This window comes from Vulpes lagopus, chromosome 8 (assembly GCF_018345385.1).
Source record: "Vulpes lagopus strain Blue_001 chromosome 8, ASM1834538v1, whole genome shotgun sequence".
Classification (NCBI taxonomy): domain Eukaryota; kingdom Metazoa; phylum Chordata; class Mammalia; order Carnivora; family Canidae; genus Vulpes; species Vulpes lagopus.
In genome coordinates, this window is record NC_054831.1 from 114,154,340 (window position 1) to 114,168,248 (window position 13,909).

Genomic DNA, 13,909 nt, shown 5'->3' on the forward strand with positions numbered 1-13,909 from the left:
ATCCATAACATACTACTATAAGAAAGCCTGGTCTTTCTATCTTCTCTGTAAACTAATGATTCCTAAATATAGTTGCCTCTAGTATTGCTATTCAGCACTGCAAAGAAATAGTTTTAACTAAGTCATCCGATTCATCACAAAAAATTAGGATGCTCCAGATTCTAAAGGCTTGAGAAAACTGTTTAAAATTCAACTGGACCCTGAGTGTTCAGATGCAGAGAGACCTGTGTGTGAGGACTCCTGAGATGCTCTCCATCCTGTGGTCAGGCACATTACCCTCAGCAGCCTACCACCCATACAGGTACTCACATCAGCGCTGGGCCAGAGCTCCTTAATCACACTCTCGATCCTGTTCACCACTTCCATCCGCATCTTCTCCTCCTCCGGTCTTGGAGACATATATTCATAAAAATCACTGATTTCTTCATGTAGACTGAAGGGGGAAAAAAAAGGCAGAAAAGTTAATACAGGCAAGGCCAGTCTAATGAGAAATCACTATCTTAAATAACCTTATCTAATTAAGTCTTTTAACTTCACTGAAGACTTTATGTTCCTGGATTTCTACCTTAATTTTAATGTTACAACTGACACTAGGCTAAAATGGGAATATACAGAATTTAGTAACTTAAAAAATGCCAAAACAGGTAAATAAAAAATTCCAAGCAGTCTTAATGGAGGTGGACTAACAGCTCTCATGGCAGGTCAGCCTGTTCAGAACACCTGCCGGGTGGACATGTGCTGCTGACTTTTTAATTCTTAAATTTTAATACATTAGGCTGGGCCTCTGCCTTTACACTTCCAATCCAGTAGACACAAACACAAAAAGATAGAGTCCAGATGACATAGGTGAGCTTCCTGGCCACAGAGACCTGACTCTCTTACACCCTCTATACTCCACTCCTCAGGCACAAAACAGCATGTCTTTTGTAATATTTGCTTAGTGAATTGAGCGTCAGATGAACGAGTGGGAGAGCCAGTGACCATCAGCAAAGATCTGAAAAGAATGGCTGGCAGACAAGGCTCCAGGAAGGAGCTAAAGACTTTGAGACTAGGAGGAACAAGGGTGACCCAGGAAGCACTAAGCCGATGACACAGGCTGCGGCCCATAGAGGAGGGAGAAAAGTAGCCAAGGAAAGCAGGCACCTGCCCACAGTGGGCTCCGAATGAGGAGCTGAGAAGTTTAGACTTTCCTAGGAGAACGAGGAGCTAATTCGATGTTTTTGAGATAGACCAGGGATGCCTGACTTCAAAAATGCAGCATTTGAAGAAGCTTCGTCTGGCAATTGTGCCAACAATGGACTGGCAGGGAGACAAGATGGATACAGGCAGAGAAGTCCATAAATCACTGCAACTGCAGAAGGGCTGGGTGAAGGCCTGGGGATGGTGCAGGAAAGGAATGGGCTCCACAAACACTGCGCACACACATACACACACAATGGCTGTGCCCGCAAAACTCACCTGACAGTGGAAAGAAGGGAGGGAGGATGCTTGCAAGGGCTGAAGCCTGAGAGGCTGGGGAATCAATGAACAAGATGAAAGGAAAAACCCACCAGGCTGGCTAGTGAGTTGAGCGCGGTCGATTATTACTGGAGGACAGAAGGAACCTGGACGTAGCAGGTGCAGCTGTGAGGAGCTACCTTTGGGAGGGCAAATGAGGGGGAAATGGATGGAAATCTGCTAAACTTGCACTGAATGCTGGCAACCCGGGGGGCTGGCTGCAGGCAGCTGTGGGTGGCCACGTGAGGGTGGCTCTGACAGGGTGTCCTCAGACAACGGTGCTGGAGCAGGAGGCCAGGAGAAGAGCATAATCAATCAGCCCTGGCTGCCAAGTGCCTGGAAGCCAGAGGGGCGCACTGGGTGGGCGGCCGAGGGGCACACAGGGTGGCCTCGCAGGAACACCGTCCTGAGGGACCCTGGCTTAAAGCAGCTACAGTAATGGCAGGAAGCAGGAAGCACCAGGAAACGAAAAATGATTCTGAGGAAGGAAAAAAAAAAAGCCTACTTCCCAACCCCCACTTGGCTGTAACATTTAAAATGTGGCCAAGTACACAATCAACAGTCTCTGCCTCTTCTAATGTTTCATTTTTAGACTAAGAGTCAAAAAACTTGAGTTCTAGACTCAGGTTCTGCCTGAGGGCAGCTGTGTTCCTTCAGAAAGTGACGGGTGCTTTAGAGCCTCAGTGTCCTTACGCACAAACTAGGGGCTGCCAACCAGGATCCTTTTCAGGCCCTTAGTGTCAAACCCTGGGCCATTTGGTAAGGAACGATTTGTAGCAATGTTCAGCTGGTATACCACAATACTGCAAAAAAAAAAAAAAAAAAAAAAAAGCCTGGGATTTTAAAACCCCAGAGAGTTCTGCACATGAATCCAGACACTCTCAGTGGGGGCAAGTTTTCCTGGGGTATACTTCTGGGTACATAGGATCACGACTTTCTGAGTTTTCTTTGTCTTAAAGTTTCCCAGAGTTTTTTCCTAAAGGCATCCCCCAACTACTCCTTCAGCTTCTTGAAGACAGCAAGTAAAATGATCAATATAGGAAGTTCATAGCTTGTGCTGCTCTTTCAGAAGGATGAGGTCCACATATAAAAAGGAAAAGAGATTTCTTCTTTTTTTTTTTTTTAATTTTATTTATTTATGATAGTCACAGAGAGAGAGAGAGAGAGAGAGAGGCAGAGACATAGGCAGAAGGAGAAGCAGGCTCCATGCACCAGGAGCCCGATGTGGGATTCGATCCCGGGTCTCCAGGATCGCGCCCTAGGCCAAAGGCAGGCGCCAAACCGCTGAGCCACCCAGGGATCCCAAGAGATTTCTTCTTATCTAACGGGATCATTTGCTATGAATGCTCAAAGTGTATTTGTGGTCCGAAAGCACTGGGGAATTACTTCCATTTTAACCAATGGGGAAAACCCCTGATCATGACTATCTATTCCACAAAGGCCCATTTACACTGTTTCTAATTCAAATACAGGCAAAATAATATTTAGCCCAACTTCCAGTTAATCATAAAATCACAAGAAACTGAGTTAGAATTTATTTCCTAAACATTATTGAGTGCCTATGTTCAATGCACTAGAAGGAAAGGAGGTTAGTCAAACGTGATCCTTGCCCTGGGTAATTTCCATCTAATGAAAAGAAATACTCATTTAAAATAGTTGAATCATGAAAAAAAAATAGCTTAGTCATGGGTGACATATAAGTTCCACACTGTTCCACCAAAGGCAGGCCAGAAGGAGAGCTTTCCAATGATCATAGCTACAGGGATTAGAATGGGCTGCCTTAGAGGGTAGGGAGGTCCCTATCATGACAAATGTAAAGAAAGAAAATAAATGACCGTGAGGCAAAGACCTAATAAGACCTTTCTCTTTTTTTAAAGATTTGAGGGGTCCCTGGGTGGTTCAGTCAGTTAAGTGTCCAACTCTTGATTTCACCTCAGATCATGATGTCAGGGGTCGAGCTTCATGGTTTCAGCACTCTCCCTCTGCTCCTCACCATCTGTATTCTCTCTCTCTTTAAAAAAGAGACACTCAGTGGTTGAGCATCTGTCTTTGGCTCAGGTCATGATCATAGGGTCCCAGGATTGAGTCCCACATTGGGCTCCTTCCAAGGAGCCGGCTTCTCCTTCTGCCTGTGTCTCTGCCTCTCTCGGTCTCTCTCTCTCTCACAAATAAAATCTTAAAAATAAATAAAGGTTTTATTTAGAAGTAATCTCTACACCCAACATGGGGCTCAAACCTAAAACCCCAAGGTCAAGAGTTGTATTCTTCACCAACAGAGCCAGCCAGGTACCTCGACGACACTTCTGAACTTGGTGTAAAAAAAAAAAAAAAAAAAAAGGAAAAGATTCTAAAATTCCATTTATCACTAGGATTCTAGGTTTCTTCTTTTTCTTAAAAAAAAATATTTATTTATTCATGAAAGACAGAGAGAGGCAGAGACACAGGCAATGGGAGAAGCAGGCTCCCTGTGAGGAGCCCAATGCGGAACTCAATCCCAGGACTCTGGGATCATGACCTGAGCTGAAGGCAGACACTCAGCCACTGAGCCATCCAGGTGCCCCAGAATCTAGGTTTCTAATTAGCACATTAAGTCAGATAAGCTTTTAAAATAAGACCACCTTGCACATTAATACTCTATGGAACCATCTCCCTATCTAGGAAAAACTGGTTCCAGAGGTTATCCTAATTCTTTTGCTGATTTGCATGTGTGATAGTGGAAGAGGGGAAGAGGAGCAGGGGAGGAGGGCTACTGGAAGCTAAAACATACCTGAAAAGAAAGAACCCAACAATCTATCTTACATCGGTCAGGGCCATCTCCTTCCCCCACGGGTGAACATAAATATCACCACCACTCTCGCCTATACACATGCAAAATATATCAAGAATTGAGTGAGAAATCTTCGTACATTGAGGGAAAGAACTTCCAGTATAGATTTTTAAATAATCTTGAGGTAGCTCTCTCTCTATGCACTGTGTAATTTTACTGGCACAGTGCCATGTATATCTAGGTGCTTAAAGGATCCCGAAGGAACAGGCTTTTGGAGTGCCCACTATACGCCTGGCATACTTTATTAGGTCAGCACAATGACCTATAAAGCCTGGAGACTAGAGAAATTTTGTAAGCTTGCTTTCACAAATTAATGTAACTTATACCCCTGAAATCCTCTAACTACACAGGGAAATTTTCAGTTTCTCCTAACATCTAGATCAAAACTCATTATGATTAATTAGTAAATAGGGCTGAATGTCTCCTACTCAGGCCTACAGATTCTCATTTGAATTTGAAAACATAACTCTTGATCAAAACTCAAGTGTGTACCAAAACACAGTGCCTTATCTTAGGGCATCAGTGTTTTTCTTTCCTTTTTTTTTTTTCCCAAAGATTTTATTTGGGCAGCCCCAGTGGCGCAGCGGTTTAGCGCTGCCTGCAGCCCGGGGTGTGATCCTGGAGACCCAGGATCGAGTCCCATGTTGGGCCCCCTGTATGGAGCCTGCTTCTCTCTCTGTCTGGGTCTCTGCCTCTCTTTTTCTCTCTGTGTCTCTATGAATAAATAAAATCGTAAAAAATTTAAAAAATAAAGATTTTATTTATTCATGAGAGACACACAGAGAGAGAGGCAGAGACCCAGGCAGAGGGAAAAGCAGGCCCGATGTGGGACTCGATCCGGGGTCTCCAGGATCATGCCCTGAGCCCAACCGCTGAGCCACCCAGGCGTTCCAGTGTTTTTCTTTTTAAAAGAAAAAGTGAGCAAGAAAGCACATCACTTTATAAAGGAAAACTATATAAAAGCAATATGATAAAATAAGTGCCACTGTGTAACTGGAAAGTATGCCCCCCCAAAAGAATGCAAATCAGAATTAATCTGCTGGGATAAAATTTACATTAACCTCAAAATTAACGATACTACAACAATTTAATGTGACAAGGAAGAGATATAAACAAAAGCTTATGCATTTTAAAACGTATAATGCACAGATCATTTAAGTCAAATCAGAGAAGTGAAAAAAATAACTACTTTTGGTCTGAGATAAGCTCTACCAGTGAAGTGCGCTAGCCTTTCAAAATTATACAAATTTCATAATGCTCATCATAAGTGGGGAAAGAATGTAAAGAAATGGCCCCAGAAGGCTCAATTTCTCTGGCTATATAAGAAGGAAAAACTTGGGATGCCTGGGTAGCTCAGCGGTTAAGCATCTGCCTTCGGCTCAGGGCGTGATCCCGGGTCTGGGGATGGAGTCCCTCATCAGGCTCCCTGCAGGAAGCCCGCTTCTCCCTCTGCCTATGTCTCTGCCCCTCTCTATGTGTCTCTCATGAATAAATAAAATCTTTTTTTTAAAAAAGGAAAAACTTGTTTCCCATCTTTTCAGCTGGGCTGCCCAGGGGGTAGATATGAGGAACTAAAGAGGTGGGCATCCTTAAAGCCACAGGCAGCCTCCCTGATGTCTCCCACGTCAAGGCAGGCAGGTAAGCCCCTGCTGGCCTCACTGAGGTTCACCCAGCATCTGTTCTGAGGCTAACACCCTCTTCTTCCTCAGGGACATCTGCCAGGCCTGCAAATTGTCTGGGTCACCTCTATGCCAAGGTCAAGCTTTCTGGTTTTCGTAACTGAAGTCCTCACTGCCAGTGACTTCAGACTCACACGAAGGCACCTACAATGTTCTATTCAATGACTGTCCAAAACAAGACATTTCCTCACAAAAATGTTAAGATTAATAATAATCAATTTTGACAAAGATATATGGAAAAGGCATTTGCATGCTATGTGTGAAAGTATAATTACTACAACCTCTCTGATGGTGGTTGTCTGAATAAATAATAAACATCTATATGAATAATTTTTAAAATTCTTTTTTTCCTTAAAGATTTTATTTAGAGAGAGAGCTAGAACAAGTGAGTACACATGCAAGCAGGAAGAGGGGCAGAGGGAAGAGGAGAGAGAGAATCTCAAGCAGACTCTGCACTGAGCATGGAGCCCAATGCAGGGCTTGATCTTGCGACACAAACAAAGCCAAAACCAAAAGTGGGACACTGAACTGACTGAGCCACCAGGAACCCTTTAAATTCCCCTTCTTTCATTAAAATCAGGATCTTAAAGAGACACCTGCACTCCCATGTTCCCTGCATTATTCACAATAGCCAAGATATGGAAACAACCCAAATATCCACCAACAGATGAATGGATAAAGAAAATGTGGTATATGTGGTATGACATTATTCAGCCTTAAAAAGGAAATCTCTGAAATTTGCAATATAGTTGAACCTGGAGGGCACTGTGCTAAATGAAATAAACCAGTCCAAGACACTATCTAAAACAGTCAAACTCATAGAAGGAAAGAGTAGGATGGTGGTTGCCAGGGGCTGGGGGTGGGGTGCTGGGGAGATATTCTATGGGCATAAAGTTTCAGTAAAGTAAGATGAATAAGCTCTAGAGATCTGATATACAACACAGCACCTATAGGCAACACTATGTTTTTTCACTTAAAAATGTATTAAGAGGGTCGGTTTTATGTTTTATTCTTACCACAAAAAGGGGGAGATAGACACATGGAAACTTTTGGAGGTGTGGGATATGTCTATTACCCTTCATTCCCTAAAGATTTTATTTACTTATTTATTTGAGAAAGAGAGAGAGAGAGCACAAGTGGAGGAGAGGAGCAGAGGCAGAAGCAGACTTCCCAACTAAGCAGGGAACCTTATGCGGGGCTCAATCCCAGGACCCCAGGATCATGACCTGAGCCAAGGCAGACACTTAAGCAATTGAGCCACCCAGGCAGGGGCCCCCATCTATTACCTTGATTGTGGTGATGGTTTCAAGGGTGTATACATATATCCAAGCTCATCAGGCTGAATATCTGCATTAACTATGTACAGTGTTTTATATACTAATTATTCTTCAATAAAACTGTTTTTTAAAAAGTCCCTTTCTTGTCATCCTTCAAAAGTATTGAGGGAACAAAGATATTCACCACAGGATTATCTGGAATACTAAAAATTAAGAAACAGCCTCAATGTCCATCAATGGAATCCAATGAAATAATCACAGCAGCACTGACCTTCCCTTAAATTATAGCCAATAACCCATTAAAAAGAAGGAAGCAGAGCTATATGAGCTGATGAGAAAGATCTAAGATTTGTTCAGTTTAAAAGAAAAAACACAATGTATTTAATAAGATCCATTTCAGGTGCATTAAAAAGACACAACACACACATACACACACACACAGAGTTTCTATTTTCTGGAAGGAGAACTGTTAACAGTGATTACCTTTAGGACAGGAAACAACAGGAGAGTTAGGGAGACCAACACTTTATTTTACATCATGCTGTGCTAGTATAGAATTCTTTTAAAACCATCAGTGTGTATTTGTTTGTTCGTTTTCCTTTGTTCGCTTTTCTAAAGAGGTTATTATCTATTTAAAGAAATTACAGGCCATTTGTCATTTTCTTTATATTTTTCCACATAAAAGTGTGTTTGTGTATTTCTCCCAACCCTCAGAACAGGGTCTATGTACCATACTGTTTATAGTAGTTAAATGTAGTGAGTGAATTGGGGGTGGGTGGGACTGAATTTTTAAAACTGTGTATATTTAGGGGCGCTGGAGTAGCACAGTTGGTTAAGCTTCCAACTCTCGGTTTCGGCTTAGGTCGTGATCTCAGGGTCATGAGATTAAGCCCTGTGTCATGCTCCATGCTCAGGAGTCTAGTTGAGATTCTCTCTCCTCTCATTTTGCCTCTCCACCCCCACCCTCTTGTTCTCTCTCTAAAATAAATAAGTCTTTTTAAAAAATGTATGTATTTATTCATTCTACCTTTTAAAAATGCATGCATGTCAGGGCTGCCTGGGTGGCACAGTCGGTTGAGCATCTGACTTGATTGTAGTTCAAGTCATGATCTCAGGGTTATAAGATCAAGACTCATGTCAGGCTCTGCACTCAGCATGAGGTCGGCCTGAGAGTCTCTCTCCCTCTGCCCCTCTCACTTGTGGTCTCTCTCTCAAATAAATCTTTTTTAAAAATGCATACAGGGGTGTGTGGGTGGCTTAGTCGGTTAAGCATCTGCCTTCAGCTCAGGTCATAATCCCGGGGTCCTGGGATCGAGCCCCATATAAGGCTCCCTGCTGAGCGGGGAGCCTGCTTCTCCCTGTCCCTCTGCTGTTCCCCCTGCTTGTCCTTGAGCGCTCTGTCAAATAAAGAAAATCTTTTTTTAAAATGCATACATGTTCATCACCATAGTTAACCATTTTTTTTTAAAGTAAGCTCTATGCCCAATGTGGGACTTGAACTCACACCCCTGAGATCATGCTCTACTGTCTGAGCCAGCCAGGTAGTCCACCTTTGTATATTTTTATAACAAGATCTTTATAACAACAATGAATACTCTCTGAAGAAAACTAACATTTAAAGAAGAAAAAGACTCAAGTACCTAGCCTCACAGACTGAAAAGTTACATAGTTGGCCCCTGGAGAACCCAAGCAACTATAAAAGGAACTCAGGGTCAGCCTGTGAAGAGCACAGACCCCTCAGGACATAGAGGGACTCCAAGCCCACACTCACAGCAACAGACACACGACACAACATTTGGAAAGTTCCTGCATGCCTGACACGCTATATGTACTGAGTTTCTGTTGGTGTCTGACTCACCCTTTCCAGAGATTCATGGACTTGGACGCCTATGGACATACAAGACAAATTTCTGGAAGCATATATAAAAACTGCTGGCAACAATTTCCCCTAGGGAGTAGGACTGAGGTCTGAGGTGCTGGGATTTCTACCCTTCTGTACTGTTTGATTTTTTTCTCAAATGCACGTATACACCAAGAGAAGTGAGTAACAACAAGCCCTGGGGCCGCCCTGGTGCAGTCTATACAACATCTTCAGGAGGCTCTACAATTCAATTTTTACAAAGAAATTCATGCACACATAAACACACACACCCGTGCTCTTGTATGTTCAGCTGCCAACTAGACACCTCTACCTAGATGTCACCTCAAAATCAATAAATCCGAACTAAATTTCTTATCTTTCTCCAAAACCTATTCCTTGGGATCCCTGGGTGGCGCAGCGGTTTGGCGCCTGCCTTTGGCCCAGGGCGCGATCCTGGAGACCCGGGATCGAATCCCATGTCGGGCTCCCGGTGCATGGAGCCTGCTTCTCCCTCTGCCTTTATCTCTGCCTTGTCTCTGCCTCTCTCTATATATATATGACTATCATAAATAAATAATAAAAAAAAAAGAATATTTAAAAAAAAAAAAAAACCTATTCCTTCTTCTGTTTCCTCCATGAATTACTGTTTCCCCAAAAGGAAATTTCAGTCTCCCTTGGTTCAGCCTCCTTACTCATCCTCAGGAGCTAACAGATCTCCATATCGTGTCCTTCCTACAAACGAAAATAAAAAACGAAAAACTGCCAAATCAGACCATGTCCTGCCTGAGATCTCCAGTCTTTCATCCCTCTCTCCTCTCTCCTCTCTCTCAGTATGACACTGCAGTGGCCTCCAGACTGGCCTGCCTGGCCCTGGCTTCTCCCTTTCCTAGGTCATCTTTCATCTCCTCAACCAACATGTGTCACTTGCAAACTCCTTATCAGGGCACTCCCTACCTTAAGGCTCTTCACCCAAGGATAGCCACCAGACCTGTGCCAGCACTGCCAGGCCTTCTCAAGAACCCAGGTCCCGCAAAGGGCAGGCCTGTGCCTTGAATACCTTCTCTCTCAGCCTTTGGGGTCTCAAATATCACCTCCTCAATAAACTTTGCAGATGCAGAACTCCTTTAGACCCTCTTCGGTGCTCCTGAACCACTCTGGTCCAAGTCCTGCATCCAGCGCCTAGTGGTCAATCCCAGAGCCATTTCCCACCTACAGGCCTCCCCACTCAGACTTGGTTCTCTCAGGTTCAGCTGTGTGCCCAGATCGAGGATGCAGCCCAGAAGCGCATCTTCAGGAAGAGACCCTCAGATCACAGGTGTCCATCTAGCCACACCCATATCTACAGGGGACGCCTGGGTGGCTCAGTGTTTAAGCATCTGCCTTAGACTCCGGGCATTATTCCGGGGTCCTGAGATCTAGTCCCACATCGGGCTTCCTACATGGAGCCTGCTTCTCCCTCTGCCTATGTCTCTGCCTCTCATGAATAGATAAATAACATCTTTTTTAAAAAAACAAAACAACAAAAGGGAGATTACATCCTTAAAATGAGCTCAGTACCAGGATCCAAGGAAATGGACACTCACACATTGTGGGTAAACGTGTCAGGACCAGAAAGGAGGGCAATTTGGCCCAAGAGCTAGAGATGCCCATTAGAGTTAAAGATGGCTCTTCCACTTCTTATTTTCTAGCCTAAGAAAATAAGACTGCATGTGGATAGAGATATGGCTGTTAAGAAAATATCCACAGTTAGCATGTAATTTTTTTTTAAGATTTTATTTTATTTATTCATAGAGACAGAGAGAGAGAGAGAGAGGCAGAGACACAGGCAGAGGGAGAAGCAGGCACCACACAGAGAGCCTGACGTGGAACTCGATCCCAGGTCTCCAGGATCACGCCCTGGGCTGCAGGCGGCGCTAAACCGCTGCGCCACCGGGGCTGCCCAGCATGTAAATTTTTTAAAGATCTTATTTATTTGAAAGAGAGAGAGCACAAGCAGTGAGCAGAGGGAGAGGGAGAAGCAGATTCCCTGATGAGCAGGGAGCCTGATGCAGGACTCAAACCCAGGACCCGGGGATCATGATCTGAGCCGAAGATGGACACTTTAACTGAGCCACCTAGGTGCCCAGCATGTAATTTTATAAAAAGCCAAGATTTAGAAATATTTCAAAAATAGAATGCCTTATTAGCTTTATATTTAAAGGTCTGTACCATGTGTATAATTTTCTATAGTACTGATAAAGATACAGTAAGCTCATTTGAAAAAAAAAGCCATGCTTAACTGAATTAGGAAGATCACTAGTATCAAAGCTAAAGGAGAAAGCTTCCTACTTCTTCAATGTACAGACAAGAAACATACTCACACCCCAAATAATTCTAACTGTAACCTAAGATTTAAAAGTAAAGAGAAAATATGGATAATGACATAAAAATTAAAAGGAAAAACAGACTACAACCTTACTTCTGCAAATTCTGTAAGCATTTAAAACTGTTATTCATAGTTAAGGAATGTTTTGTTTTCTATGCCAACCCTTCCTTGGTTAGACACAAGAGTACAAGTGCAGAGAGTAGATCCTGTCTCTGGGTCCTAGATTATAAAGTCTTCATTTTCTTCTTTTCTGAGGTGCTAATATTCGCTTTCCTAGAAATGAGAACATTCCTTTTCAAAGCCATCGTCTGTTGCTCTCAGTTTCTGGACCACTGCTTTATTATTAAGCCAGTGTTTCAGAAGGATGACTTTTTCATTTTATTTCCTCTCTGTCCCTTTGCCCTTTACTGCTCTGAAGAGAGATAATGCAAACCATCTGACTTCTTTCCCCAAGACTCTTACTTTTGACACCCAACCCAGACACTACTTTCAAGCAATTATAAGGTAAAGCAGAAGAAAGAAAAGAGGAAAGAAACTGCTTTATCTAATTCTAGCCATTAATTCTTTTCCCTTCAGGTAAAAATTCTGAACTCCTTTGTGACTCTGAGTACATCTAAGAAAATCTGGATAACCCCGGGAAGCTCAAAGAACAGTTGACAGCATTCCCCAACTGAGATCAAATATCTTGAAATAAAGGCTTAGTTATTAAGTTTACTCCCCAAAGGGGAGGTCCTCAAATATTTGCTGAGTGGAAAACACAAATAAATGAGGCTGAATCTTTCCTTATCAACAAGGTCCAAATGCCAATAAAAAAAGTTCACTCTAAAGTTTGTTATATTCTTAAATAGGACAACAAAATGGGGATGTGTTTAATCCATATAACTCTACTACCAAAATCTTATTTTTTATTTATTCGTTTACATATTTATCTTTGGTGGAGGGGCTGTTAAGACCAAACACTGTTCTATATAAATACACAAGCATTTGGAATGTCCTCTTTCCCTGTGTTGGGGTTCTGGTAAAAGAGGCACAGAACCAACACAGGGATACCAAGGACCCCTACTCACGAAAATCCAGACATCCAAAACATAGTAGAAGTGACTATTTGCTTAACAAATAATTTATACTAAATAGGGTAAACTCTCAATGTGTATTTAAAATACTTTATAACTACTGATAATGATTACCTTGGATAACGAAAGGGAACGAGCCTAACTTGGAGAGAGAGAGGCTTTCGTAACCTACTGCTTTTTCCCTGGGCCATTGAGATCTTTCAGATAAGTGCTGGTATTGTTTACAGAACTTTTTTAAAAAGATTTATTTATTTGAAAGAGAGAGAGAGAGAGAGAGAGAGAGAAAATGAATGCGGGGAAGGGGCAGAAGAAGAGGGAGAAGCAGACTCCCCACTGAGCAGAGAGCCTGACGTGGGGCTCGATCCCAGGAACCTGGGATCATGACCTGAACCGGAGGCAGCAGGCAGTTGCTTGACAGAATGAGTCACCCAGGCACCTGTTTACAGAATTTTTAAAGCTGAAGTGAAAGAATGGAAAATAGATTCACAAAAAATTTTACACATTCACAAAATACATAGTTTGTTAACCTAAGATGACTTTATGAGGTCCTATATTCTTTCAGAATGAACATCATAAACTCTGAAAGAAATATGGAAATTTACAGCTGTTTGGAAAAGTGCATGGGGGAAAAAAACTCTGTAAAAATCACCCATAGCTCCACCTCCTCTAACAGCAGGAAACACAGCCAGGGGTGCATATGTGCCAGACACACACACTGTCCAACACCTGCTGCCAACTGCTTTCCTCAACATAGTATTTTAGAGTCAGTGGACAAACACAGTGGCTATATAGTGGTCATCTGATACCATAAGAGTGAATTTTCAATGATTACATATTATTCCAGCATATGAATATACCATAATTTATTCTACCAATTCTTTATTGTTGGGCATTCAGGTTGCTTCCCATTTTTCAGTACTATAATTAACATGACAATGCTATCTTTGCTCATAAGTCTGTAATCAACTATAATTTTTCTCTTAGAATAAATTCTTATTAGTGGAATCCTTTAGTGAAAAGTTATGAATAGTTAATACTTCTGAAAACAAATTCCCAAAATGGTCTCCACCAGAATGGATGCTGACATGGCCTCCCACAGAAATATATGAAGATCCTTCCCTAACCTCCACACCAATGAGAGGCATTTTGTTTTTATTCTTTCCATTCTTTTGTTCCTGATATGGTTAGAAATTTTCTCCATGTTTACTGGACATTTGTAAGTCTTTCTTTTTCAACTCATTTCAATAAGCTATTTGATGGAATATATAATATAAATATGTATTTTATACACACACACACACACACACATATGAAATACAGTATAAAGAGC

At 42.3% G+C, this 13,909-nt stretch overlaps 1 protein-coding gene across 2 annotated transcripts in view; it reads right to left on the bottom strand.

Annotated features, from left to right (window-relative positions):
* The window catches only part of TENT4B (terminal nucleotidyltransferase 4B), a 75,402-nt gene that overhangs the window by 16,813 nt on the left and 44,680 nt on the right, over nucleotides 1-13,909 (bottom strand). For both annotated transcript variants that reach the window (XM_041766113.1, XM_041766112.1), the window contains exon 2: nucleotides 310-433. In XM_041766113.1, coding sequence (XP_041622047.1) covers nucleotides 310-433 — 124 coding nt within the window. The remainder of the gene's footprint in view (nucleotides 1-309; nucleotides 434-13,909) is intronic.